Below are 26,308 nucleotides of genomic sequence, written 5' to 3' on the forward strand. Positions count from 1 at the left end.
GGCTGGAAGGCCTGCATTCTCCCCCTACGCTCTGCCAGGCTGTCAGTTAGGAAGGAAGAAATGAAAAGCTGCTAAGTCTTCATTTCATTAAAGAATGAAGGTTTTTTCCCCCATTCTACTCTTATCCCCTTTGATTTTTACCATTTCTGCTGAAGTCTCCCAAAAGGAAATTCTTTGTTGTGATAAGCTTGATACTTGCCTATGGTTTGTATAATTTAAAAATACCATAGGCTATTTTGGGCAGTGATCCTGAAACTCCTTACTTTAATGACTACACAAAGTATTTTCTAAAGTCTTCGAGATCTTTTTGGAAAGGTATGTGGAAAATATGTTCTTAAAATCTCACTGTCTCTATAAAAGCAGCAGGCAAGATGGGTTCTCTTACTTCTCAGTCTTGTATGTAAACAGTTACATGTGCTTAACATTACTGTCATACCCCATTCCACTGATTTATCAGATTGCATCACAGCTTGCAAAAATCAAGACTTGAGTGTGTGGCAGATGTTAAGTGTGTGTTGGTGGAGTATTTATTGTAGGGAACTGATAGTTTGTGCCTAACTTGGTAAGCCTGCTTTTTTACCCTGTTTTGTTAACCTAACTCTTGTTAACCATAGGTACTCCCCAGGTTGTTGTAAGATGGGGCTGTTCAATATGTCCAGGCCTGCCTGTACTTGGAAAAGTGGTTTGCATGAACGAGGGCTGTTACATGTCTGCTTACTTCTGCCCTTTGCTGGGTGAATGTCAGAATTACTGTTCCTTGCATTGGCAGGTGCCTACAGCACTCAGATTAAATGAGGTGGTAGGAAAACGCCACTGGAAACATCTGTTCAGGGTAGGCAGAAGGCATGTAGAACAGCTGCAAAACAATCGCCTCTGCTTTCCCCTCCTGCAGGTGCACTGTGCCCTCACGTGAAGTGGTAGAGCTGTTGCTGCTGTTGTGTAATACATCAGCAGTTGAGAAGGGTTGATTGTGTTGTTTTCACACCTTGCCACTGGGTTGCTTTATTTGGTCACCCCCAGAACTGTTAGGGCACATAAGTAGCTGGAGCAGGGGTAGGAGTGAGTGAGTGGCTGACAGAAGAGTCACAGCTTAGTCTCAGTTGGAAGGGGCCCACAAGGGTCATTGAGTCCAGCTCTTGCCTGAATGGCGTATATGGGGATCATACCCACAACTGGTGTCACTGGGAGACAGGCTGGGTCAAGCCCTGGGGTTGTTAAGCTGGCCTGGCTACCAGAAAAAATGTCTGTGAAACTATGAATATATTTCGACAGAAATATTTCCCACACAGCTTTCCACAGCTGCCGTTGTGAAACCAGTCAAGTCAGCCCTCACCCAGAAGTTCGAATCCTGTGCAGTCTGTTTTCAGATATATTATATTATTATTTCTGGGGTCTCAGGCAAGATGGCACTGTCCTCTGTGAGCTCTGAAAGAGTAGCACTGAGCAAAGCAGGCTGCTGGTTTACTCTGAGGCATCGTGGTGGATTACTGTGAGGGAGCTGGCTGATTGTGTTTGTGGAAAGCATGAATATTTGCCCAGTGTTTGTGATAATTGTCAGACTGTGGTGTTCACTCCTGTAAGGAGATGTAAAGCTGGAGAGAGAGCCGGGCTGGCTGTGCTTGCTGCCTGACTTGTGGGAGCTTTCGGATTGAGAAGAACTTGAAGCCAGCACCTGCTGCCGGATGACACGTTCCTGGTGGAGCAGCCTGGCTTTGAGGTGCCGCTGTGGTGGGCTCTTGGGGGACCTGGGCTTGGGGTGATCATGAGACTCTAAAGGAGCTCTGTGCATACAGACCTGTACATACAAGACCTGCCTGCTGGCAGTGGTCACAGACCTTGTTTGGGTTGTCTCTGTCCTTAAAACTGCACAGCGTCTTCCTCCTGTAGAACCCCATTCTTTGGAGGAGCTTTTAATGATGAGCTAAGTCTGTAAAAGATTTTTGACAGCACTTCCGTTTTTACTCAGTCTGTGTTTCACAACATGCAAAAAATCTGTTGCTGTCTTGCAGTGGGTTTTGAGCCCCTCTGCAGACCATGGCTGCAGTCAAAAGGCAAAGGAGAAATGAGATGGGCCATGCCTGCAGTAAAGGATGTGGCATCAGAGTAGCTGTGTAGCTTAGCTGCACATTGACCAAAACCTAACAGAGAACTCTTTGTATATGTGAGCTTTGAAGTCCTGTCACCCAAAGATAATATCTTTAAAACCTCTTGGGTCAGTAGGTTGTGGCCAGCTTCTTAGTTTTTGGGACAGAGACTGTTCTCATTTTTTTTTGGATAACACCTATTTCATTGTTGTCTACTCTGGAATGTTAGAGGTACAGTTAAAAAAAGAAAAAAAAAAGAAAAAGAAAAGCTCTCACAAAAAAACCCCCAAACCACCAAATTTGGGGCTGTGGCTGAATAGTTTAACCAACTTTCTACAGTTTCCATGGTTGTTCAGAGTATTTGAAGAGGTGCATCTGGAAAAAGATGGAAATAGTGGTATTTTTCACAAAAATTTCCTATTTATAGGGTACGTGCTCAATATTAGAAACTAAGATTAAAGTCTAAGTAATGTGGAAAAGTACATAAATGACTTACATATTCTGTTATAAGCATTTGTTGCTTTAAGTAGCAGTTCCAGGGACCCAGGAGTAGAACAGCAGACGTTGCTGGATGTAGATGAGATTTTACTGGCAGAGCTCTCTAGCACCTGGTGTAGGAAGATGTTTTTCTCCTTACAAATGCTAAAGCTGCATACCTTTTTACTTCTATACTGTAGTTGTTAATGTTATGCTAAGGCAAACAGTTCAAATTCATTGTGGTTACTTTACATTAGGCTGATACCAAATCCTTTCATATTAAAAGGACCTTTAGTCTTAACTTTTTTTTTTTGTTGTTACAATTCTAAAGTGGGTGAATTACACATTTCTGGTATGCATTTGTTTAGAAATGTTATCCCATTTGTTTGCTGAATCAGTAACTTGTTTTTGCTTCCTTATTTCCTGAACTTGTGTTGTTGCTCTAAAAGGTAATGTAATTTCACTACCTATAAAAAATAGAATTGCCATTCAGCCACTAGAGCCTTCTATTTTGAAAGCTTACTTGCATGATCTGCTTTTGCACATAGTATTTTTAATTTCCAGCTTGGGTGCCAGCATGAGCCCATTTTGTTTTGGAGAGGATTTCTGTTCTGCAGTAGCAGCAGTTTTAGCAGCTGCATGCTTTGAGGCCCTGTCTCCTCTGGCATGAGATCCAGGGGTGAAGTGAGAGAAGAGCAGCATAGGGGCTGGGTTGGACTGTCCCCATTTTATGTCTTATGCAACTGAAGAGCTGCTGTTGAGAAAGGGAAGGGCCTGTCTGCCTCCCCCTTCCTAGGGCCTGAAGGCAGGAAGCATGACTTTGAATGTTGCTGTGATAGTCATGGCAGGGAAGTGAAAAACTGGGAGTCTTTTCAAGAGATCTCTTCAAAATTATTGAGATTCTCTGGAGTTAGATATGTGTGTGTCTGCAAACACATATGAAACCCCCTCCCCTTTATCAGACAGGTCCTTGATGCTGGAAGAGAAAGTGTCCTGGGAGAGAAACAATGCATGATGCTTGGGTGCCTGAAGACACATACAACCAAATGCAGTTTGCCTGGCCGACTCAAATGTGGCACTAGTGGACTTCCAATCCTTTGGAAAACATCCTCCTTGTACAGCTGCTTGCTGAAAGCAGAAGGTCCTCTGAATGTTCCTGTGGCCCCTCGAAAAGCTGAGGAAACACCAGTGAGAAGAAGCCTTGGTGTGCTGGACCGCCAGGCTCTGGCAGTGCACCACACCTAGCCTCAGGGAGCCCCTGAAAAATGGGAGTGTAGGGGGGTGAGGTTACTCTGGGTTAACAGCAGTGAGAACTGGGAGGGCAGCTCCCCGCTCCTGGCTGTCTGCTGATATCCAAAAATTCCTTCTGTGGTTGTGGTTGGTGGGTTAAGCACAGACAGGAACCATATGGAGTTGCTGTCTATGGCAAGTAAGGGCTTGGCCATGGACAGTGCTCCCTTATGAATATAAGTAAGGCTTACCTTTGTATTTTATATATGACTTTTCTAAAAATAGAAGGCAGGGAAGGTGAATCCAGGTTCTTTGAAAGTCAGTAACACTCCTGACAGCAAGAAAATAATGAACCTTAATCTAGATCCCCTTCAGGATTTATTCAGTACCTTTTTTCCTTGTTGAATAAAATGATTACATGGGTTTTGCTATGTTTCGTGGATTTTATCTTGGTGTGCCCTCAGTTGTTGGTAGAAGACTAAAATATCCAGGGAAATCTGTCTCTCATCCTTAGCAAATCTGGGAAAGCTAGACACTGATGTGCTTAGAACTAGTGAGTTTTGATAAATAAGACAGTCTGCTTCCACTTAAGTGCTGCTCAGCTGGGAGGAGAGGACTTGAGAAATTCTGGAGTTTTGCAGGAAGTCTCCCAGCTTCCCTGCCTAACTTTCACAATAGAAACCTTAAGATGGAAGGTTTTCGTGGGTTTTTGACTTGTGTTTTTTTGTCTTGCTTTTCAGTTGGCCTGCTGCTGTGGTACTGCTGCTTGTTCCTTGTGCTGCAAATGCTGCCCCAAGATAAAACAGTCAACCAGCACCCGCTTCATGTATGCCCTTTACTTCATCCTGGTGACCATCATCTGCTGTGTCATGATGTCTACAACAGTAGCTAATGAAATGAAAACTCACGTAAGTAACACAGATGTGGTCACTGCTGCCCCTGGAAGAAAACAGAGCTCCTTCCACTGCTCTTTGTGTGTAGGGGTGCTCCCTCAGAAGAGGCAGTCAGTGTCCTCCACCCATCCACTTCTAAACCCAGATGGGATAATTTTCCATACTCAGTCCTTTGATTTTTCCACACTCAGCGCCTTCCTGTCACCCACTGAGTATGTTTCACAACAGGAAGAGCCAAGGCCTAGCATCCTTCCTCTCCAGTGCAGAAATCCGCTGCAGTGAACCCATCCCGGGTTTGCTGTGCAGGCAGTGTCACAAGAGGGAAAAAAAGTATTTGGGAACTTGTTTTAGTAGAACAAATCAGTTCAGTCTAACCTTGATTTTTTTCTCTGGCAGCTTGTTCAGCAGCAGAAGCAGCAAATTAGAAAATAACTCTTCAAGTGTTGCAATTTTAGTTCTGCCTTCCTGGTGTGACAAACTACTGCAAAATACAATGCTGCAGAGCCTCTGCAAGAGGTTTTCTTCAGTGTGTATTGAGCCATTATGTTCACATGGGCTCTAACCACAGCAAATATTGCTCATCTCTAATTGTCTTTTTAATTAGAGGGCTTCAAAAGCATGAAAGGCGCTCTGGCTAAAGCTAGATTTTAAAACTCATGTTTCTTTCAGAGTCTTAATATAACTTTCCGAAGCTAAATGTTCACCAGCCTGCTTGTCCTCACACACACTGGTCCTGTTGTACCACATATTTGGTTTGGCTTCATAAGCTACCCAAGTAGCACAAATCCTCTCTCTCACCCCCTACAAACTACAATAACAAAACTCTGCTTTTAACTAGAGGGAACAAGGGCTGCATTGCTTAATTCTTAAAAAATGAAGGTTCTGCACCAAATGCATCATTGAGCCTCCTTCGGGGTTGTGTATGTGCTTGTTCTGGAGGTTCAGAAGGCTTCCATCAGTGCAAGCATCTTGTTGTTTTGTGCTTCTCTCCCAAGAGAGTGAGGTTGCACAGTGAGGCCTCTTTCCTTGTTGGACCAGTTGCTGAACAAGCTGATGCCCTGGTTACATTCTGCACTTGACTTTTGGTTGTCTCTGAAACAGTTCCCTCCAGGGCATCCCAGATGGAGAAGCTGGTGGCAGCACCCCCTTTCCTGCAGCACAGATGAACCAGTAGGTTTATAGCAGGCTATTTTGAGGGCTTCTGTGCTCTGCTGCCTGTGACCTTTCTTTCTTCCCACTGTACCTTCTTAGTATGTTCTATCCTAATTTTCTTTCCTTTAATAGCACTTAGCATGAGTTATCCTAGTGCCACACTTTACCCCAAGCCAACAGAAGTTGATGACCACCCTGTAGGAGCGCCCAGTACAGACATGATGCTTGTCTGTGAGCTGTGGCTTAAAAACTGTTAATTTTTAAGATATGCATGCTGAAATTGCTTGCCTGGAATTACTTTGACTTACTAGATGCTTAGCTTGGCAACAAAGTGAATAACCCAAGGAACTTAAGTGTGTGGGAGACAAATTATGTGCTCATATCCAAATTTCATAAAGTTCTTTTCCATCAGTAGTGTGGTTTTAATGCAGCTTGTATCCCTAACAAAAAAATACTTTTTATCCAACAGAAAAGTGATTCAAGAAACCTTCAACAACATGCTTTTCAGTAGTGCCAAATTTCTTTTCCAGTTCATAGTCTTGAAAGCTCAGTGTGGGAAGAAATGGCACAGAGAGGATCTGTTCGTTTGAAGTGGAAAGATAATGACTCTCTTAGTTTAGAGCATTTGATGTCTTTGAATGGGAAATGGACCATCTGAAACGAGGCTTTCTTTATCTGCTTTCTAATTTAATAATTATGTTCAGGGCTGTTTAAAGTTCAAAGACCTCTGAAGCTAATTCAGCACAGTTTAAATAGAGTGCACCTTGAAAATACTTATTCAGACTAACCAGTCTCAGCTTCTCAGTGATGAGCTGTGTTTTGAAAGTGCTGTGCACTTACTTATTCCTTTACTTTTGCCTGGGTCATGGAACACTCCCAGCTCCTGAAGCCAGACTGTAAGCAAATACTTTGCGTGATATTTTTAGGACTTCACCCTCTCTTTTTTTTGCAAGAAGACAGATTCTGATTAATTTTAATCAGATTTTTTTTCCTAATACCTGTATTTAGGTAAAGAATTTCAAATTTTAAATTGTAGCACAGTCCTTTTTAGAGCTGTAATCTTGGCGAGGAACCATTTGTCTCCTTTGCCAGTGCAGAGTTCAAATACTCATGCTGATCTTACATGGAAGGAATCTCTCTTTTGTCAGTGAGAGGTGTTTTTTTCACTTTGGTTGTTTTGCTGTTAGTTCCCAAGTCTACAGTAGCAGATCTCTGGGGAAGGAAGGAAGAGGCAGTGGAGGAACAGGGAAGCAGATGATGGTTATTTGCAGGAAAATTTTGGATAGAAAAATGTAAAATAGATTTTGCAAGAGCAGCATTGCATATCAAGGCAAAAGATTGGATATTCATCAATCAAGACTTGAGAGCCCAGTGATGGGGACAGAAATATAGAAAAGACCAATAAGCATTGCACTCCATGTTGGGCTTCAATACCTTGATCCCTGTATTATTTCTTTTTTCTTGTTATGCTGGGTTTTTTTTAAAAACAGATACAGCTTTACTCCCATGTGTTCTGTTGAAGGAAAAACTTGCATTTTACAGGCTTTGAAAGGATAATTGAGAGTAGAAAAGGGAAAGAGTTGTTTCGATCTCTCAAGGCAATGTTTTGATTTTTTAAAGCCAAATTTTTAATGTTAAAGCTCTTTAAAAACTAGTGGTTTCAGTTTGAAAATATCCATGTCCTACTTAATTAATGAAAAGAAAAAGAAGATATTTTCAGGAAAACAAACACCAGTAAAACTCAGTTTAGTTGTGTGAAAGCATTTCAGTACAAGATGGTCACATGTTCTGGCAAAACACACTTTCAGGCTTATTTCCCCAGCTAGGTTTATATCTTGGCCCTTAACTGCATTATTGCATGTTAAACCCCAAACGTGCTACCAAAAATAGGGGTTCTGAGTGCAGATGCTTATTGCATGTTTCTGATAAAAATTTAGCCATAGATTCATGATGATATGTTCTGGTCTGGTTGTTTCTTGGTTTTTTATTTAATTTCCCAGCTGCCCAAAGCAGGTGATTTTACTTAGGGTTTTTTTGCCCTTGCTTTCCCACCTTCAAGTTCATTCCTGCGTCCTCTGTTTCCATAACAAAGTTTGTCTGCCATATTCTCCCTCCTTGGATGAGGACATCCAGGTGAAAGCAGGGTCCTGCAGGGCTGTTTTTACTGATGCCTTGGGAATGCTGACCTGAAACAGAGACTGGACAGAACTAGAGAATAAAGCCGGTATTTATTGCAAGGCATCCAGAATCCACCTTGGGCAGGACAGGGCCTGACCAGGGCTACGCTCAGGGTGCACAAAGAATGGTCACAAAATGGATCACCAGTCCCGAGGTCTTACATTTTTATAAGTTTTGGTCTATTTGCATATTGGGGTTTAATTGTCCAATTACAGCTTCAGGTTGTGAGGTCTCATCCGTCTTGTTTTTTCTCTTCAGTTGACCATTGTTTGTGCTTTTGGGCCTGAAAGTTTTCCTTGGTCCTCAGCATGAAAAGGATTTGTTTCATCTACCTACTCTGTGAATAGAGCTCACTAGCACTTAATGTGAGGCTCAGAACTACATCCCTAGGCAGCACAGAAATCTGAAAATATGAAAGCTGAGCTTAAGCATCACTACACCCTTCTTCCTTCCTGTCCCCTCGGATGTGCTCCCGTGCTCGCACCTTTGGGTGCTGACAGACCACACCTGAGGGTGGCCAGGCCCCAGCGTTGGCTTCTTGCACCCAGATGGTTCTGTGTGCTTGCAGTGAGAGGGGAGTGAGTTCAGGGCATCCTGTTTCTGTAGATGCTGCTCAAATGTTGATCGTCTCTGAGGGCTTCAGTGCGTGCTGGAAAGTTGCCAGCTTTGCTGTGATAACATCCTTGCTTGTGCAGCAGCTGAGGCCTTCGTGTTACTGTAGCGGACGCTGGGTTTCTGCAACAAGAATGCTTTGTCCTCTACTTGGAGGTCAAAGAATTTAGCTTCTGCTGCTTTTAAAGGTACAAAAGTAGCTATCTCACTGTATCTTGGCAAGTAACTAATGTGACTTAACAGCTGTCAAAAATATCCAGCAAATGGTTAGCATGGTAAAGCACATAGGGTGGGCAGCCTTCTCAGCAGCTGAACATATTTCAGAGATACAGATTGAAAAGAAAGAAAGATTAGTCTCCTTTGTCTATTGGTGGAGTCACATAAGGCTTGATAAATTGTTCCCAGCAGCAGACTGTCCTTTCACAAAAAACATGCCCTTTTTATTACACCAGTCCTATTGTCCCCAGCAGTGTGCTTGTGTGTTTTATTTGTTAGGGTCTCCAAGAGTTTGATTTTATTCTTGTTTTGTTCCTTTATGACCATGGGTCTCTGAAAAGAGCAGTCAGTCCCACGGGACTGTTTCTGTGGCCATCAGTTTTTACTGCATAGCGTGGTGAATACTGCATGGTGGCTAAACTCTTTGTTGCTTATGTAGGGCAAACTGAGCTTGTTCTTGTTCTTGTGAATCCATCTATTTTCTCTCAGCCAGACCTGTAATGAAGTTAATACGTACAGGAGGAAAGAATGTATAGGTTCAAAACTCCCATCAAGATCTCTGTAGAGACCTATGCAATTAAAGAAGGTGCCTATTTATAGTTACCCAGAGATCTGTTTCTAATTGGCTAGTCAGATAAGTTCTGTGATATTTTTGTTTTGTTGTGTTTTATTCTGAAGGTCTTGTAAGTAAAGTGAACACATCTTGTAAAAAATTGTCTCCTTGGTGAGTACTATCATCTGTGTCAAACAAATAAGTAATTTTCCCAGAAATATTTTTAGGTCATTTTCTGACCTCTCCTGGTTGATGATTATTATAAGCAAAGAACAGGAAAACATTAATTGATAGCCCAGTTGCTTTCTCTGCCATTGTTGTGGCCCCATGGCTTGCCCTGGTATCACTGTGGTGTTGATGGTTCTCATAATTATTCCAGTCAGTCCATTTGCTCATTTTGAATGCTGGCATGTTTGCCCAGTCTGACATTTCATTGCTTTCCAAGACCTGGGAAAAGAGTTGCTGATGCTCCAGACAATTTCTCAGGAGCTTTTCAAAAACTCTTGGATGCAAGTTAGCCACAGCTACTTGTTTAGTGTCCAGCCTCTTTATGCAGTGGTTACTAATCTCTGAGTACTGCTGAAAGAGCAACTCGGAGTGGCCCAGCTTGAATTCGTTCTCATAACACCGCACAGCTGTGCTGAGACCAGTTTTCATCTCCTGGGCTGGTTCTAGCCCACCGAGGATCAGCCCCATATTGTTATAGTTAGGTTTGCTACCCTTAGCTCGGCAACTCAGTGTTGCTGTGAGCTCCTTTTTGAGAAACTGCTGGGAGGGTTGTTGAGCTCCTGGTTGGTTTGGATTTCTGGGACATGGATTGAAGTTGCATACCGTGCTGGAAGAGGTGGGCTTTCAGAGCCTGGTGGCTGGAAGCTGGCAGTTTGCTTGTTTATCACTTGTTTCCTGTATCTCAGAGGGCTTTCTACCCGGCTGGGAATGCTGCCTGATGGCTAGCACCCAGGCCCTGTTACTCTTTCATTGCTATGGATTTGTGTACTGACCTGCTTGCTGAATGAGGGGGTTTCCTTTGCCGTAGCTGTTGATTTGTGCGTGCTGTGTCCTGCTACATGTTGGCTACTCTATCCTCCAGTCACCTGTACGGACAACAGCAGTCAACTCCAGGGAGTTTAATAGTGTTGTTCAACTGGTCTTACCAGCCTCAGCTGAAGGCTGTAAGCATACAGAGGAGCCCTTTTCTTCTTTGAAATGGACAGTGGTTTTCTAATTAAATTCCTGTGTTTCTGTGCTGCTAAATGGTTCTCTGGCTGTGAGGGGTGGATGTCTACACAGAGGTGCCTCACAGCAGTGGGTCTTGGCCACACAGACCAGTTTTTTTGAGCACCCAGCATCATGTTCATGTGGTGAAACTGAAGCCAAAATGTGCAGCTGTTTGTTTTCCCCTTTGTGGGGAAAGGCCTCAAAGGCAAATATTTAATGAGTCAAGAGAGGCAGGAATATTCCACCTTTCTGTTAATTTAAAACAAAATCAGGTCAACTGGCACAACTCCCCTTCAGAAGCTGTGATGGAGAGGACGGTGGTTGCTGCCCCTGTGACACTTGGGTGTGCTTCAGTCTGCATTTCTAGCCAGGGCAGCACCAGCCCCTGGTATGTCTCATGTAAGCTGGATTACTGGAGCAATCAGAGTCTTTTGCTGTACAGCATAGGGAGAAGATCCCCAGGGTAAGGGAACAAGCACTAATGGGCAGGAATGGCATGAACCAGGAGAGCTGAAGGAAGATGGACTTGTACCCCAAGGGATCTGTAAAGAGTTGAGTGAAGGCTCTGGAAGACTTCAGTCCCTTATGTTTTAGATTTTGTTATATCCCCTGAACCCTGAAATCCAGGCTGAAGGGATGTCAAAAGTCAAAGGTATTAAATGAAGCCAGTGAAAAGTCAGTGGTGCACAGATGTAGATGTGTTTGGTTATGTGTGCTTCATGTCCGTTCCAACACCTTATATATAATGTGTTCTGTTTTTCAGATTCCCTTCTACAAGCAGATGTGCAAGGGTATTCAGGCGGGTGAGATGTGTGAGAAGTTGGTGGGATACTCTGCAGTGTACAAAGTCTGCTTTGGAATGGCCTGTTTCTTCTTTTTATTCTTCTTGTTCACCATCAAAATTAACAACAGCAAAAGCTGCCGAGCATACATTCATAATGGGTGAGTTTTCTGTTTGATTGCTCAATTTTCACATCTCTTTACAAGTTTGTACCACTAACTTTCCACTTGGTTGTAGTACTAGGCAGAAAAAAACCCCCAAACCCAAAAAACTTTACTTTGCTCTTATTGTCAGAAATAACGCGGTCGAGTGGAAACCAAGTAAAGTGGTCATCAGTCATCAAAGGATGGGTTTTTTTTCTCATTGTGCTTTAAATAGAGATTTCTTGTGATACTAAAGTTGAAAATCTCTAATTCCTATTAAAACCACTTTTTTTTTTTGCTTGTTTTTTTCCTCTCATGCAGATTCTGGCTTATTAAGCTTATAGTTCTGGCAGCAATGTGCTCAGGAGCCTTCTTCATTCCTGATCAGGACACTTTCCTCAATGGTATGTCATTCTTATGCTGCTTCATTCTCTACTATCTTGTGAGTGGTTAGAAATCTGAGAGGTCTGATCAACATGGGTGTTGCCTTGTTTCTTTCAAGTAAAGGCTTTACAGGCCAGATGCAAAAATAGCATTTGGAGTTGTTTGGGGGGAACACTGTGTGTGCAAACTACATGGTGGTCTTCATGTGAATGTGCTGGAAACAGCATGATTTTTTCTGACCAAGAGCAGGCCGAAGTGGTAGGTAACGATACTACTGTATCAATTCTCTAAGAATTCTTGCCAATTCTTTTAGAAATACAGAACGATAACAGTGCCGAAGGAGCTGTTTACTCAAGAACACAGAGCTGCATTTTAGTTTGGCTTGTGCAGGTAGCTCTGGCATAGTGCAGCCGTCAGGCTGCACCGTGGAGAGGTGCCAGTGCTCCAGGAGGCACAGTAACCTGCTGGGCAGTGGTGTTTGCTGCCTGGAAACTTGAAGTGCCCCTAAAGAATTTGGGATGTTGTTAATTTTCATTTTGGGGGCATACGTGCAGCAAGGTAAAATTAGAGTTCTTAAGCCCTGGTATGTGTGCTCTGCTGAGGATGCCACATCAGAAGCATTTCCACTTTTGGAAGGAATGCTGGCACAGCACAAGCACGCTGGTACTAGCCCAGTACTGAAGTGCCAGCTGGGAGGGAAATGTATCACAGGAGTCTCGTGGGCCAGGAGCAAGAGTTCTGGTGATACCGAGATCAGTTTGTTCTCTTACATTTGCAGTAAGTACATCTTACAGGTACTTGTAAGCCAGTAAGCTGTTGGATCTGGACGGGTGAAAAGAGATGGGATCAGTAAAGGAGTAAAAGGAGCAGTTGTGTATGCTGCCTGCCCACCAAGAGTTGCTTGGTTACCTTGTTCTCAACACCCATCTGCTCTAGCCAGGGTGTTTAAAAAGGTGAGAGAAGGGGGTAACATGGGGAAGAGAATAGAGTGGACAGATAGACTGTAAGCACAGAACTCTGGGAAACTTAAGTAAAAATCACTACAAGTCAACCACTGACAGGTATAATTCAGCTTCTTGCTCTTGCTGTCTGTTTGTTTGGCCCTGGCACAGTTCGGGGCCCCTCTTCCCTCTCCTCTGTGAAGTTGTGGGATGGCTGTATGTATTTGTCCTTAGGACCCATTCTATTTGGATTAGATGCTTTGTACTCGTGAACAGGTGAGACTGCCTGTCATCTTAGCAAGCGACCCTTTTCATGGGTCTTCAGGAGCTGATGTGTTTGCAGAAAAGCAGAAACAGAATTTTTTGTGCTGATTCTCAACAGCAGTCTAATGTAGTCCAGAGACGCAGCTTAACAAGCTTTCTTCCCAAATTAGCTCATGACTTTTCACTCTAAAGCTGTATCCTGCAACTCCTGCTAAACTGACCTCTTGTCTGCCCCTGAATTCGAGATTTACAGATGGTGTGGATATAGTATGTTTGTGAGGTTTTCTCCCCTCCTGTCAAGAAACTCACACTGTCTTTTGGTCTGTTGGTTGGTTTTGAGGCTTTTTTAGTGGGAGAGGGTCATTCTCCCAACTGCCTTTATTTTTTTCTTGAGAAATAAAATCTCTTGCCATGTTTCCCAAATGCTTTGTTAATCATGGATTATGTGTAAGATTATGTACAAGCAGTAGGTTTTTTCTGTGGGTTGTAGTGTTAAATCCACACTGGCTGTGCTGACCTTATCTGTGATTGATCTGTAAATGTTCTGCTTTATACAGTGGCAGGGGGAGATCACGGGAGTCTGGGGAGTCTATGTTTAATTATTCACTGCATTGGTCTGACTTTTCCTACTCTCCCTCTCCCAAATACACATGCCACTTTTTGCCCTGCCTATTTTTTATGGACTTTCTTACAGAATAACTTCTTCTGGTTTTTTGTTTTGTATGTTTGAAGAATAGAATGCTTATCAAGTGTATATAATATGTTTAGCAAACCAGACAATGACTTCTTTGCTTGCTTTTAAATAACGAGCTTATGATAAAGTAGGAAAAAAAATAAAGTAATCCCTACATCAGCTGCTAATGGAAATGAGCCCTGACTGTTCCATTCTTCCACTTAACTTACATGTGCTTTTTTCAAAAGGAAAGCATAATGGAAGGATATGGCTGAATTTTGCTGATGTATTTCCTTGGTCTTTTCTTCACTGAAATCAGCTGCACACTTGAAGTAATTTGTAGGCTGTATACTGCAGAGCAGCACAAGCTGTACATACAGCTAAAAATTAAAATAGGTATCTGTATTTCCTCAGACACTTCTGATATGGCATGTAAGAAATCTGTTGTCCAGAGCATCCAAGCAGCGACCCAAATAAAGTATATGTAGGTCAACAGTTAAGTACCCAAGTAACCTGTCTTAAAACCAGTTAGTGAATACTAAGTGTTCCTTGGGAGTGGCTCAGAACAGCATCTGTGAATAGATAAACCCCACCTTTGTTTTTGTGTGGTACTGGAATCTAGAGAAGAAATTGCCCTTTTTAGTAATGAATGGGTTCCAGTACCTTGCAATTTCAGGGTTTAGATTCCTGTGGAATGCTTTCACACCACCTCCCTCCTGCCAGTCACAAATAAAGGTTTCAGTATTTTCTGTCTGAATATAGTAACTCACAGCCTCCACAAAAATTTTCTAGGTTAGGGAAACTCAGTAGCTGTTCTAACATGATTATATTGAAAGTGTAGCAGGTTGCAAGCTGAATTCATCAGGGAGCTAATCTTGAGTTAACTTAGCTGGCCTTTCATCTGAAATTTCTCATCTCTGGCTGCATTTGTGAGCTTGAGTTATTCAAACCACATTAACAGCTTCACTACATAGACAATAAATCCATTTTATCTCAAGGGATAGGCATTTGACCTATTTTCTGCCTCTCTGCCTTGCAGCCTGGCGCTACGTAGGAGCAACAGGAGGGTTCCTTTTCATTGCCATTCAGCTCATCCTGCTGGTTGAGTTTGCACACAAGTGGAATAAAAATTGGTATGTATTGGGCAAGTAGTTATGTGCTTAAAATTCTGGTGGACTCCTGACCAATACTTCTCTCCAAAGAAAGAATGTAAAAGTATCTTGGATGTTATTTTTGAAAGAAGACACTTGAATGTCAGTATTCAGAGCTGTTCATATTTGCTTCACCTACTTTCTCTTTTCCCAACAGAAATGTTTCCTCATATGCACTTCTACTCTGATCCTACGCCATATCTACTTCCTCACATCCACTTCTACTCTGCTGATGTATTCTTAACCTGAACTGCTTGGCTTCTATTAAGTAGTAGTGTCTTGGAATGCAAAATTTTCTTACTTTAAGCTGTTCTGTATTTTATATGAAAATACATCTGCTAAGTAGAGTGGTGAAAGAGAATAAAACTGGATTTGCAAAACGTAATAGTGGAACTGTGTGCAATGTTGTGAACCGATATATCCTGCTTTTTCTGTGTCAGCTTAATGCGTGTTATTTTTTTTTTTTTTCACAAATTAAGAACTGCTAATTTGTTTTCAGCTTCTTTCTTGTCATCTAAATATGTGAGATTTCACTATCAACCTGGATATACATTGCATTTTTGGTTCAGTATATTTTCTGTTACTGTCCTAGCCCTTCACCTCTCATCAAATTAAAATATTTAAATTGTCCTCCCACATGTATTCTCCTGTCTCCACCTCCACCCTTTCTGTCTCATATTTCCTCCTCTACAAACTCTTGCAGTTCTCTCTTGTCCTAATTAAAATACCACCTGTTAAGAAAGAGTTTTAGCAAACCTTCAGTTTTGTTAAACTCCTGTTTCAGGGAGGAAGAGGTGAGAACTCCTTACACCACAGATACTTTTAGTGCTAATTACTGTAGCTGGTTTTTTTTTGTTTGTTTGTTTGGGATTTTTTTTGGTTTTTGGTTGTTTTTTTTTTTTAGATAGAAGACTTCCAGCACCAGATTTAACTTTAGCTCTCTTTACATTAGATATTCTTTTAAAATAAGTCCTGTTTCCACAAAACAACAGAAAAGAAAATCCCAGTGAAAAGACTTTCCATCTACAAAATAGCCCGTTGTTTCAAAACAACTGTTTTAGTTGCTCCTTTTAAACCCTGGTGGGCTTTGCAAGAGATGTTTGGAAGGTGAAGAAAGGAAAACAAGATGGATCCCTCTTTAGCTGAGGGAGACTTGTGTTTTGACCCAAAAGGAGAGAAGGCTTTCTGAGTGAAAGAGTAGTGAAACTATCAAGGTAGTACAGGGAGCAGAAGAGAGGCCATGCCAAGCAATATACCTCTGGTTTCGTTGTGTGGAGAGCAGCACTTGCTCAGCCTGGAACACTTGGAGTTGCTGCTGAGGAAACCTCTGAAGTATTGAGCTAAGATTTGCTGTGGGCTGATCCCAGAGAACTCCTGGGAGCTGTAGGAGTCAACACTGGGCTATAATTACAGAAGGAGCCAATTGTTATAGCACAGAAGATAAACACTGATGCTAAGGAATGTTTCCCTCTGTTTCATGGGTTGGAACCTTGCAAAAGCCTGTGCTGGTGTAGTGATGCACACGTGCTTTGGGAAAGCAAACACTGTCTTTTGTGTTTGAGGTTATGAACTCTTCAGCTGGGCGAGGGAAGACAAAGATGCTTGTGTCTCTCTCCCCAGGACTGCAGGTGCGAACCATAAGCAGATGTGGAATGGTTTGCTTGCCTTGGTCACTCTCATCCTGTACTCCATTGCCGTGGCAGCTCTGGTCCTGATGGCTCTTTTCTACACGCGCTCCGAGGGCTGCATGTACAACAAGGTCCTGATCGGAGTGAACGGAGGCCTGTGCCTCTTTGTGTCCCTGGTGGCCATATCCCCCTGCGTCCAGAATCGTGAGTCCACTGACGTTTTCTCCTGGATTTTTGGTGCTGCCACAATTGTGTGCCTGGAGGCATAAGCCATCAGGATAGTTCAGAGTTGGTGCTGCTCTTGACTCTTTATCTACATTGTGAAGTGCTGTTGCTTATTGTCAGCTTGAGTGCTAAAACTACAGAAGTGTGAGACATTTTGGGTGTGCCATCAGGCACATAGTGTAGAGAAGGCCCCCCTGCTGATGGCTGGAACTGTGTTGTGAAATTTACCCACGTCTGGCAGTGGTAGCTCTCAAACTCACTCGTACTTTACCATGTACTTTTGACTTCTTGGGATTTATCATTTATAGCGTTTGGGCCTGTTGGAGTTGCCAGCAGTATTTTATACTTTGTGTGCTGTTAGTACCTTGCATACATTGGGCAAGATATTCTACTATTGAAAATCATAGTGTGACTCCAACAGAGATTTTTAGAGGCAAATTTAATTATTGTGGCATCTTGTCAATAGCTTTTGAAAAGCTGCTGCATTTGGCAGAAGCCCAGAGGTGATTCTTTACTTACACGGGAATCTCTAACACTTTTCTAATACAGCCCACAGAACTAAAGGATAGACTATTTTCTCTTTATTGTACAGTGGAACTGTATCTAAACTGCCTCAAACATTTGTTAACTGCCTTGAGCTGCCTTGAGGAAAAAAAAAATACACTGGTGTGCTGTTTTTAAAGGACATAAATTTATTTTTCAGTTTGCTAAAGTGTCCACAAAAATAACTAATTTTCCTCTTTCTTGTAAAGGCCAGCCCCATTCTGGCTTGCTGCAGTCAGGAGTTATCAGCTGCTATGTCATGTACCTCACTTTCTCAGCACTATCCAGCAAACCACCAGAAACTAGTAAGTTATCTAATGCTTTATGTAAATTCTTTTAAACATTATGTGTATTAAAAGGAAGAATTTAGTAAACCTGGATTAACAGACTGAGGGATGTAGAAGTGCTGCGTTTGGTCTTCACAGAAAATATTGCAAATGGTACAAATAAATCTGTGCAAGAGACTGTGCAACTGGCACTCTCCGTGTGTGTTAAATGCTTTGGTCAGGGGCACTTAACTTACCTGGGGTGAGTTGAATCTGTTCCACCATTCCCTATTTCCTGTGAAAAAGTTTCCCAAAGTCTTGTAGTCTGTTCCTCCTATGACAAGTACACGTCCTCATAAAATAGGATATGACAAGCTACTTAATGTGTTAGGTCACATGATAGGAAAGGATTGAAACAAATGGTGTTTGGATTCCTCTGGAAGAAGCTGGGTGATCTGCTCCATCCAGAAGCTTTCAAGGTCCAGTTAGTAGGTGCTGGCCATCAAAGTGGATACTAATACGACACTTTTTTCTCCTAGTATTAGTCTGCTAGGTAGGCCTGGACTCTTAAAAAAGCAAAAACTTGAGAACCACTAGTATTTTGTTTTGAGAGGAAATATTCTGAGAAAGGACTTGGAGTTATATCTCAGAGTTATGTTGCAGCTAAAATGATGCTGTTCTTCCGCAGAGTTCTTGAACTCCACTTGCCTTTTAGCCACCGGTATTGCAATTCAGAATTATGGAACTTGCTAGAGTTTTAAGTTTTTTACACTACAAAACCAGAGCAAGACTTCACAGCACAATTCAAACTGTCCTTTACCCAAATAAATGTCAGATTCATATGTTTGCATTGGAAGCATTCTTTTTCCTTAGAGAAGATTTTTCTGGCTCGAATTAGTACTAAAACACCCTTTTCTTTATTACTGCCCAACTTTTAGTGTTCAATAGCTGAAACAACAATAGAGGAAAATAAGTCCAATGAGAGGAAGGAAAAGTTTATGCAGCCAGCTCTCAAGAAGAAAGGGGAGAGATGGAGGAAAAAGTCTGTCTTACTTGTGTAGGTACAGACATACACACAAGAGTATTCTAGAGTTAGAAAGTAAACCAGACAGTATTTAGGTGTAAAATTTACATATGAAACTTTAGCAGTGTTTTGAATTAATATAGAGTTGAATTTAGAAGGCATCTGAGTTACCTAAAAGTCTTGCCACAGTGTAAAAAGAAAAAGAAGGAGAATGAATTGATATGTGGCATTAAATCATTTGCCTTGCCTTCATACTTGTTACAGACAAAGTTTTCAGCAGTTAAGTGAATGTTCTAATTCTTCCTGTATATATTGCAAGTGTGGTTACTGCATTTGTTAGAGTATGCATCAAGCACACTCTTAGACCTCCTTGTCTTCCCACGGCTGAGAATTTTCACGGTTGTCGTCTGCTCTCAGAGGTGCTCCTTCCTCGCCTCTCTGTGTGATAAGGACTCCACATTTGCTTGTCAGCTTTCACAGTGGCATGTGCTAGGGAATGTCTGAGGCCCTGGCACTTACTATGGTGTCCCAGGCCCTGTAACTCAGGTTTGCTATAAATTTGCCTAACATTGACTCATTTGTCAAGGAGGGATTAAAAAAATTGGACATCTTGCATATAAGGCCTGAAAAAAATGCAAGTTACAGGTATTTGCAACACCTGTTGCAAAAGAGTTACAAATATCTTTAGAAGGAATGGGCAAACAAAACGTGATGTTTCTTGAATCTCTGCTAATTATAGCCTGCCTTAGCTTTTTGGTGCCAGAGTTGGCTAAAGCACCTGCCAAACAATGGACCTGCCTGGCTGCAGACATGTTGTTAATGGAAACAGGTGTGGGAGTCTGCACATCTCTGGCCAAAGCGTTCTGTAAAGGCTGGTCATCCTTTTGTTTACTCTCCCCTTGGTGCTGTCCCTGCTGCGTGCTGATAAAGCTGTTTGTGCAGGGCCATACAAAGTCCTCTCCCACTGGGTCAGGAGACTGACTTTGAGTTTATTTTTAACCTGGATGTAGTCTTTGCTGCATTTTTGCCTCTGCCCCTAGAAACAGTTGTTCTGCCTCAATAGGAGTGCATTGTGCTTGCTGGAGGGAAAAAGGAAATGCCTTGAGCAGCATTGACTCAAAAAGCTCTTGATTTGATATTAAGGTGCAGCTGTCATCTCTTGCTTTGGGGTGATGCTGCAGTCTACTCTGTGCCTTGCCTTGACCCCAGGGAGATAACAAAAAATCAGATGCAACTTGGAACATCAAGGACTGAATTGGTTTCATTTCAGGGACCCAGAAATAGGATTTGCTTACATGCCAAGATAAAAGCTTGCCTGTAACTGGTGCATCTTTTTTTCCTTGGTCTTCTGAGAGTCAGTCTGAGAACAGGGCAACTACTGATCAACTATTTTTTCACCTTGTATGGATTTCATAATTGTCCCCAAGGCATCCTTGCTGTCAAAGAAATTTCTGTACTACCTTGGTCTTACATGGTTTTGTAGCCTTGGGTGAAGTGTTGGCATACTTCCAACTTCATATTTCTTCTTTTACAGAACAGGTTTGGTGTTTTTTTCCCTCTTTTATCTGTTGTGGTCAAACAGGAAATTTTAGTACCTTACTAAGTTGCATTTTTGTTTGTCTGAAACACGGAGTCTGCCAGGTCAGGTTTACCCATTTTTTTTCTGTTTAATCTTTCTAAAGGATAGACAGAAACAACTGAAATTTACCTACCTACTGTCAGATAATAAAAATTCAATGAAAGCCTTCAGTCTGAAGATTACTTTAAAATGCAATGAAATGAGCTCTGCAAACTGTTGTTTTTGTTCGTTCTGTTTTGTGAAGTCCTGGATGAAAACAACCGGAATATCACAATCTGTGTACCTGAATTCAGCCAAGGCCTGCACAGAGATGAAAACCTGGTTACTGGCTTGGGTACTACCATTCTGTTTGGCTGCATTTTATACTCTTGGTAAGTCTGGGAGTTTGCTCTTACCCTTCTGTAAATGCAATGCTGTGGCCGACAGAGTGAAGGCTTATAGCAGGCCTCATGCAAAGTCACAGAGAGGTGTGGAAGAAAGCTGAGCTGAAAGGTTCATACTGTCTCCAGCTTCAGAATTTTAGACATTTTGGCTAAAAATGTTCAACAAGATTATACAACTTTGGAAACAAATATATCTCATTAAAATCAAATAGGGCAGTTTAGATCTAGAGGCAGAGGGGAAGAAAATTCCACCTGTCCATGATCCCAAATAATCTCACTGTTAAACTCTTAAATTTACTCTATACAGCTATATTCACCTTAAAAATGTATTTGAAATTTTTGTAGCCTCCTGATAGAGGCTATGACTGTCCTTGAAGGTCTTTAAAACAAACAAACTGTTTGGGAGGGTTTAGGGCTTCCTTTGAACAGATGATGAGCACAGTATTGCCATCAGGATTTGCCATTGATCTGCTTTAAAAAAACCCTTCATGATGCTCGCCTTTGATGCTTATCTTGTATTATTGCAGCTCACTTCGATAAATTAAGTTATGCTCTGGGACAGGGAGTTGCTGGTGATTGAAAGGTGGTGTGTCATTTATTTTGGCTGTGCAGCTTGCCAGGAGACAGCACTGCCTGTCTGCTGCAGGTTTTTGGGCAGGTTCTGCTTCTGAATCAGTCCACTTCAAAATTCACATACAGAAACCTCTTCATATTTTTGTAACTTGAAAACAAGAGACTTACTCTTCTGTTTACCAGGGGTTTTTTTATTGCTATTCTTTTCCATATTTTTCTGATATAAAATATATAAATATGGATATCATGGATCTCGTTCACATTAGAAGGGCACTTCCAGTGCCCCAGGGAGGTGTTTCAGCACACAGACAATATTCATGTTGCTGGCCACTGAACTCTACCATGTAGCTGGGGAGAAAAGACTACCTTCAAGGGGAGTGTTTTGAAGCATTGCTTTCCAAGGCTCAGTGTGTACACCAAAGCCTTCCTTTGAGTAGGAAGGTGGGTAGTGAGAAGTTTGCATTTCATATCCTAAAAGGGTAGGACTGGACAAGAAAGTGTTTCCTGTCAGAAGAAAGTAGAAAGGATTCACCCCCAGATAACTAGAGTCATGCAAGAAAGTAATTTCTAGGAACTGGTACACTGACAACACTAGCTGGTAATTTACTTTTGAAAACTGACTGCTGCCAGAAACCTGTGAGTTTGCTGGCAAAGCCTTTACAGAAAAGCTGAGTCAAAGTGATGGCTGTGAACTGAGTATAAAAGCACTGGTTGTGCACAGCAGGGGAGATCTCTTCTGGCTTACAAATTGGAGCACTTAGATTTTGCTGCTATTGGAGGTGAATTCATCACCTTTCAGGAGTGACCTACTTTTAAGCTCGTGATTCAGTCTGAGCTGGCCAGTGGCCATCTGCCAGGCTGGTTTATACCTAGTGCAGGACAAACGTCTCACATACTTAGTGCTTGATTTGCATCCATGCAAATGCTTAGCTAAGACATAGGAGTAGACTATTTTTGTTTGCTGTGATGTTGAAGAGTTACCCTGTTGAGGCTGTCGTTTTGCCCAGAGGTTTGACACTGTCTTCTTTTCCTCCTAGTTTGACCTCAACAACACGTGCAAGCTCAGAGGCACTGAAAGGAATATATGCTACAGCTGAAACTGAAGTGAGTTTTTGCTTCTTCACACAGGATTTTTGTGCAGACTTTTTCCCATGCTTTTATTGCTGTTGTTTTTGTGGCCAGTAATCTGAAAACAGAAGCTGTTCTTGTATGCTTGTATGCTATGTGCCTCTGGGTATGGACTCATCAGATCATTTGTCCACATTGGCCCTTCTGCAGGTCTTGCTGGTCCCATGGATGTGCCTTTATGTACTGAAATGATTTGCTGCTCTTGAAGTTTATTTAGCATCCTGCAGGCTTCCTGTAAATCTCATGTCCAACATGAGCTCATGTCCTCTCATTTTAGGGTAAAGCGTGCTGGAAAGCTACCAGAAGAAAAAGTGGAGGCATTCTTGAACATTTTCAATCCTGGTTGCATTTGTTTTTGTAGCAACTAAGATCCCAAGTTCTTACCTCCTATTTCTATTTCCATACATAAGTAGTTCTTTTTGCCTATAATTTAATCTCTGATCTTATTTCTTGTCCTCGTTTCAGCTGTGCAAGTTTCTTTCTTTCCACCTACCTGTTTCTTTGGCTTCTTTGTCCTGGGAACACCCAGAAAACTCTGAGAAATGAGTGGGCTTTGGCTAAGTAGCAGTTTCTTAGGCTTGCTAGTGATGCTCTTCAAATACATGTGTGTATTTGGATGATAAAGTCTCCATCCCTCGCTCTCTCTGCATTGGTGTTACTTGCATCCACAGTTTTAGCTTCCATTTCACAAGTCTTTAATCAGAGTGTGAGAGTTCATGAATGCAGAGGTACCTGTTGAGGCCTTTGGTGTTTGCATAGCTGGGTGTGGGGAAGCAGAGCATGTTCCAGTGTGGGAGTGCCAGGGTGCTGGGGAGCTTCCCTGTGACAGGTTGCTGTGGCTGGACAGGGCACCAGTGCCAGCCCAGCGCTCGCTGCCAGCTGGGCATGGAGCATCAAGACCAGGAACGGCCTGTCTGAGGCAGGTCCTGATGGGGCCTGTGCCTTCCCACCCTGTGCTGAGGGACAGGACAGGGAGCACGGGAGAGAAAACAGCTTCCATTTGTGCCCCTGCACCTCCTCTGCCAGAGGGGTGAGTCTGTGCCCTGTGGAGGAGCAGCAGGAAGGCTGGGACCTGTGGCGCAGCACGGGTTTGGGATCTGACCCCTCATCGGGGAGATCCGTCTCGTCAGCCAGAGTACTTGCCCACTGGATTAGTTCTGGGCTGTTGGGTTTTTTAGTTCCCTGTTACATAAGAGCCCCTAAATGTAAATATAAAGGGAGGATTGGTGAAGAGCAACTAATTGCACTCTTGATTGCCATTCCTGTGGCAAAGGGCCTTTGTCTCCCAGCCCGGAGAGGGTCTGTCAAGTCTGCTGGAGGCAGCTGAGTGTTAAGGGTTAGGGGTGGGTGTGCTCGGGTTGCTGATTTCATCACTCTGTCTGCACCACGGCTTAACTACAACTGGTTAAAATGTTGAAGGGAGCCCAGTGCCTGCTTGAGAATGTGAGTGCAGCCCGAGCATAACTCCAGTTGGCACTGCAGGTGAGGCTTGGCACAAGAGTAGAAAGAGGTAGAGAATGAGGGGTTTATGTAAAGTCTCGGACAGTCTTTTGAAAAACAATGAGCTTTTTGTCTTTCCCTGAGTTTATGAACCCATTGAGTACAGGTAATTAGGGATAGGCAGGTAAACCTGCCACTTGATGTTTCTGCTGGACATTTTACTTCAAAGACCTGCTGTCTGGGAAAATGTGCAACCAGTCCCTGTAAGAGGGAATAAGCTAAAACATAAAGTTTAGAAGTGCAAAGCATAAATATTTATTCATGTTTGTGTGGTGTGCCAACCAAAGTGGGGCACCCCAAACGTGGTTTTACACAAGGTGTTCTACCCTTCAGGCATTCAGGTCCTGCATGATTTGACTAATCACTGGCATCCACACCATTATTACTAATCATAATAAAACTTTGCAAAACAACTATATTTCTGCAGCAGTCTTGCTGCTTGTCTTGCCAGACATTCTTTAAGTCAGTTTTGAGACAGCTACTTATCTATGATGCTGGTATGGTTTCAAAGGTGTTTTAGAGGCCCTAGGATGCTGGCCTTACCTTGGCTCTCTGGGGCCATGTTTTATCCTTCCTGGACAGCTCTAAGTTTCAAAGAAGCAGTGTCTGTATTTCCAGGACTGAGCTGTCCTTTAGTTTATTTTAATTAAGCGTGAACAATACCGAAGTGTCCAGTGAAATTCCAGTGCCTCGTTACATTGTACAGTATACTGTGAACAAATAAAAGTAAACAATGTTAATGCACTTTCATACGATAAAGACTGATTGATGTGATAGGGAAGTGAGTTTTCCCAACAGGGTTCATTGTCTTGGTCAGACCACAAGCAGAAGAAATCCCAGAGGAGGATATTATCAGTACAAATAATATTTCTTATGCACTACGGAAAACGCTGAATTTTACTGTAGTCTGGTGCAGGAAATACACTTAAATTTGTTTATTGGATGGTCAACACCTTTTCTCCATTTACATTATCATTCAACACAGAAAGCATCAATTTCAGCTTTTCTTTCTTCATCAGGTTAAAAAAAAAAAGGAAATCTTCATTTTAATAAAATAGTAAAACCAGGTTTCTCCTTTTACTCATTCTTCTTGTGCTCATTCTGGCTCCATTTCAGCAAAATCTTTCAAAGAGAAGTACATTTCTGACTTACACTGGTACAATTGTGATTTCCAACCCATGCATCAGAGCTTTAAAATTTCCTTTTACTTTTATCTTAGCACAGAAATGTCCTAAAAAGCACTTGTGCACATCTAAATAGATAAGTCCCCTAAATATGAATGTGCTTTGTTGTAGCTTTCCTATCATTTTGTCATAATTATTTGGATCTGTGTTGCATTTGCATTTGTGTTGGACCTAGAGTTATGTAAAATGGGTAATTTTTAAAGACTGGCTCATTTCTTCAAATTCACTGAGCAGATTTTTCCAAAGCTTGGAAACTGAAGTTCTGAGCTACTGGACAAACCCTAATTTGAGTTTTGTGCTGGTTGGAAATACAAACCAGACTTTCCTAAATTAGTGTCTGTAGTTTAGACATAACAGACCTTCCTTCCCCAGCTGTTGCACAGGTTCTTACTCCCTTCCTCTTGTCTGTTCCACAGGTAGCTCGTTGCTGCTTTTGCTGTGTACCTGACGGAGATGGTAATTATGTTTTCACTGCACAATTTACCTTACTTGTGGCTTTTGGACCAAAGCCGAGAGAGTAGGGACACAGCTGTGGATGGAGAGCTGCTTGTACCCTCATTCAATAGAGTACTGAATGCAAACTGAAGCAGAGGAGGTGCTCCAAGTTAGGCTACAGAAGAGGGAAGCAAGAGATGTCACAACACCATTTCAAAAATACTAGGCTAGTTAATAATTTAAAGTACATTTGGTTCCTGCAACATACAAAGAGTAATCTCTGTTTTTTGCATGGCTGTGGGTGTAACTAGCTGCTGGACTTTAGGCTCAGCAGCTCTGCAGGGACTGCAGTTCAGGAGTGAGATAGGAAGGGAAGAGTCCTGTTTGCAAACCTGGTACAATAAGGATAATAAGCTTGGACTTGCCAGAAAAATACTGCAGAGGTAGAGCAATTTGTGTGCTCTCAATGTTCAAAATCTACTCAGTAAACCAGGAAACTGTTACAAGACAGGATTTCAGTTAGTCCAGTTTTTGACGCAAGGTTTAGGCCCATGCCCTGAGATTGAGGAAATATTCAAGTGTTACTCTGTGTCAATCATGCTTTCCCAAAGCACACCATAAATGTTTTGCTGTGTTCTCCCTGAAGCCAGCTGCTGTTTTCAGTTCTCATTGCATTTGCAAAGCTTTGTTTCCTGTCTCTTACAGCTGATGCTGAAGAGCATGTTGAAAAAAGGGGAGGCCAGACTGTGGTTTACGATGAGAAGAAGGGCACAGTGTACAGTTATGCCTACTTCCACTTTGTTTTCTTCCTGGCTTCTCTCTATGTGATGATGACAGTAACTCATTGGTTCCAGTAAGTGTATTTCTTTAATGCTGAGAAATTAACGTTT

At 42.3% G+C, this 26,308-nt stretch overlaps 1 protein-coding gene across 1 annotated transcript in view; it reads left to right on the top strand.

Annotated features, from left to right (window-relative positions):
* The window catches only part of SERINC5 (serine incorporator 5), a 41,742-nt gene that overhangs the window by 8,524 nt on the left and 6,910 nt on the right, over positions 1 to 26,308 (top strand). The window contains exons 3-13 of the mRNA XM_066182496.1: positions 3,683 to 3,749; positions 4,532 to 4,699; positions 11,377 to 11,555; positions 11,859 to 11,941; positions 14,839 to 14,932; positions 16,571 to 16,782; positions 17,556 to 17,651; positions 20,460 to 20,586; positions 22,209 to 22,275; positions 25,400 to 25,439; positions 26,124 to 26,271. Coding sequence (XP_066038593.1) covers positions 3,683 to 3,749; positions 4,532 to 4,699; positions 11,377 to 11,555; positions 11,859 to 11,941; positions 14,839 to 14,932; positions 16,571 to 16,782; positions 17,556 to 17,651; positions 20,460 to 20,586; positions 22,209 to 22,275; positions 25,400 to 25,439; positions 26,124 to 26,271 — 1,281 coding nt within the window. The remainder of the gene's footprint in view (positions 1 to 3,682; positions 3,750 to 4,531; positions 4,700 to 11,376; positions 11,556 to 11,858; positions 11,942 to 14,838; positions 14,933 to 16,570; positions 16,783 to 17,555; positions 17,652 to 20,459; positions 20,587 to 22,208; positions 22,276 to 25,399; positions 25,440 to 26,123; positions 26,272 to 26,308) is intronic.

Source organism: Chamaea fasciata, unplaced genomic scaffold (assembly GCF_029207755.1).
Source record: "Chamaea fasciata isolate MVZ Bird 193981 ecotype frontalis unplaced genomic scaffold, bChaFas1.0.hap1 SCAF_4, whole genome shotgun sequence".
Lineage (NCBI taxonomy): Eukaryota > Metazoa > Chordata > Aves > Passeriformes > Sylviidae > Chamaea > Chamaea fasciata.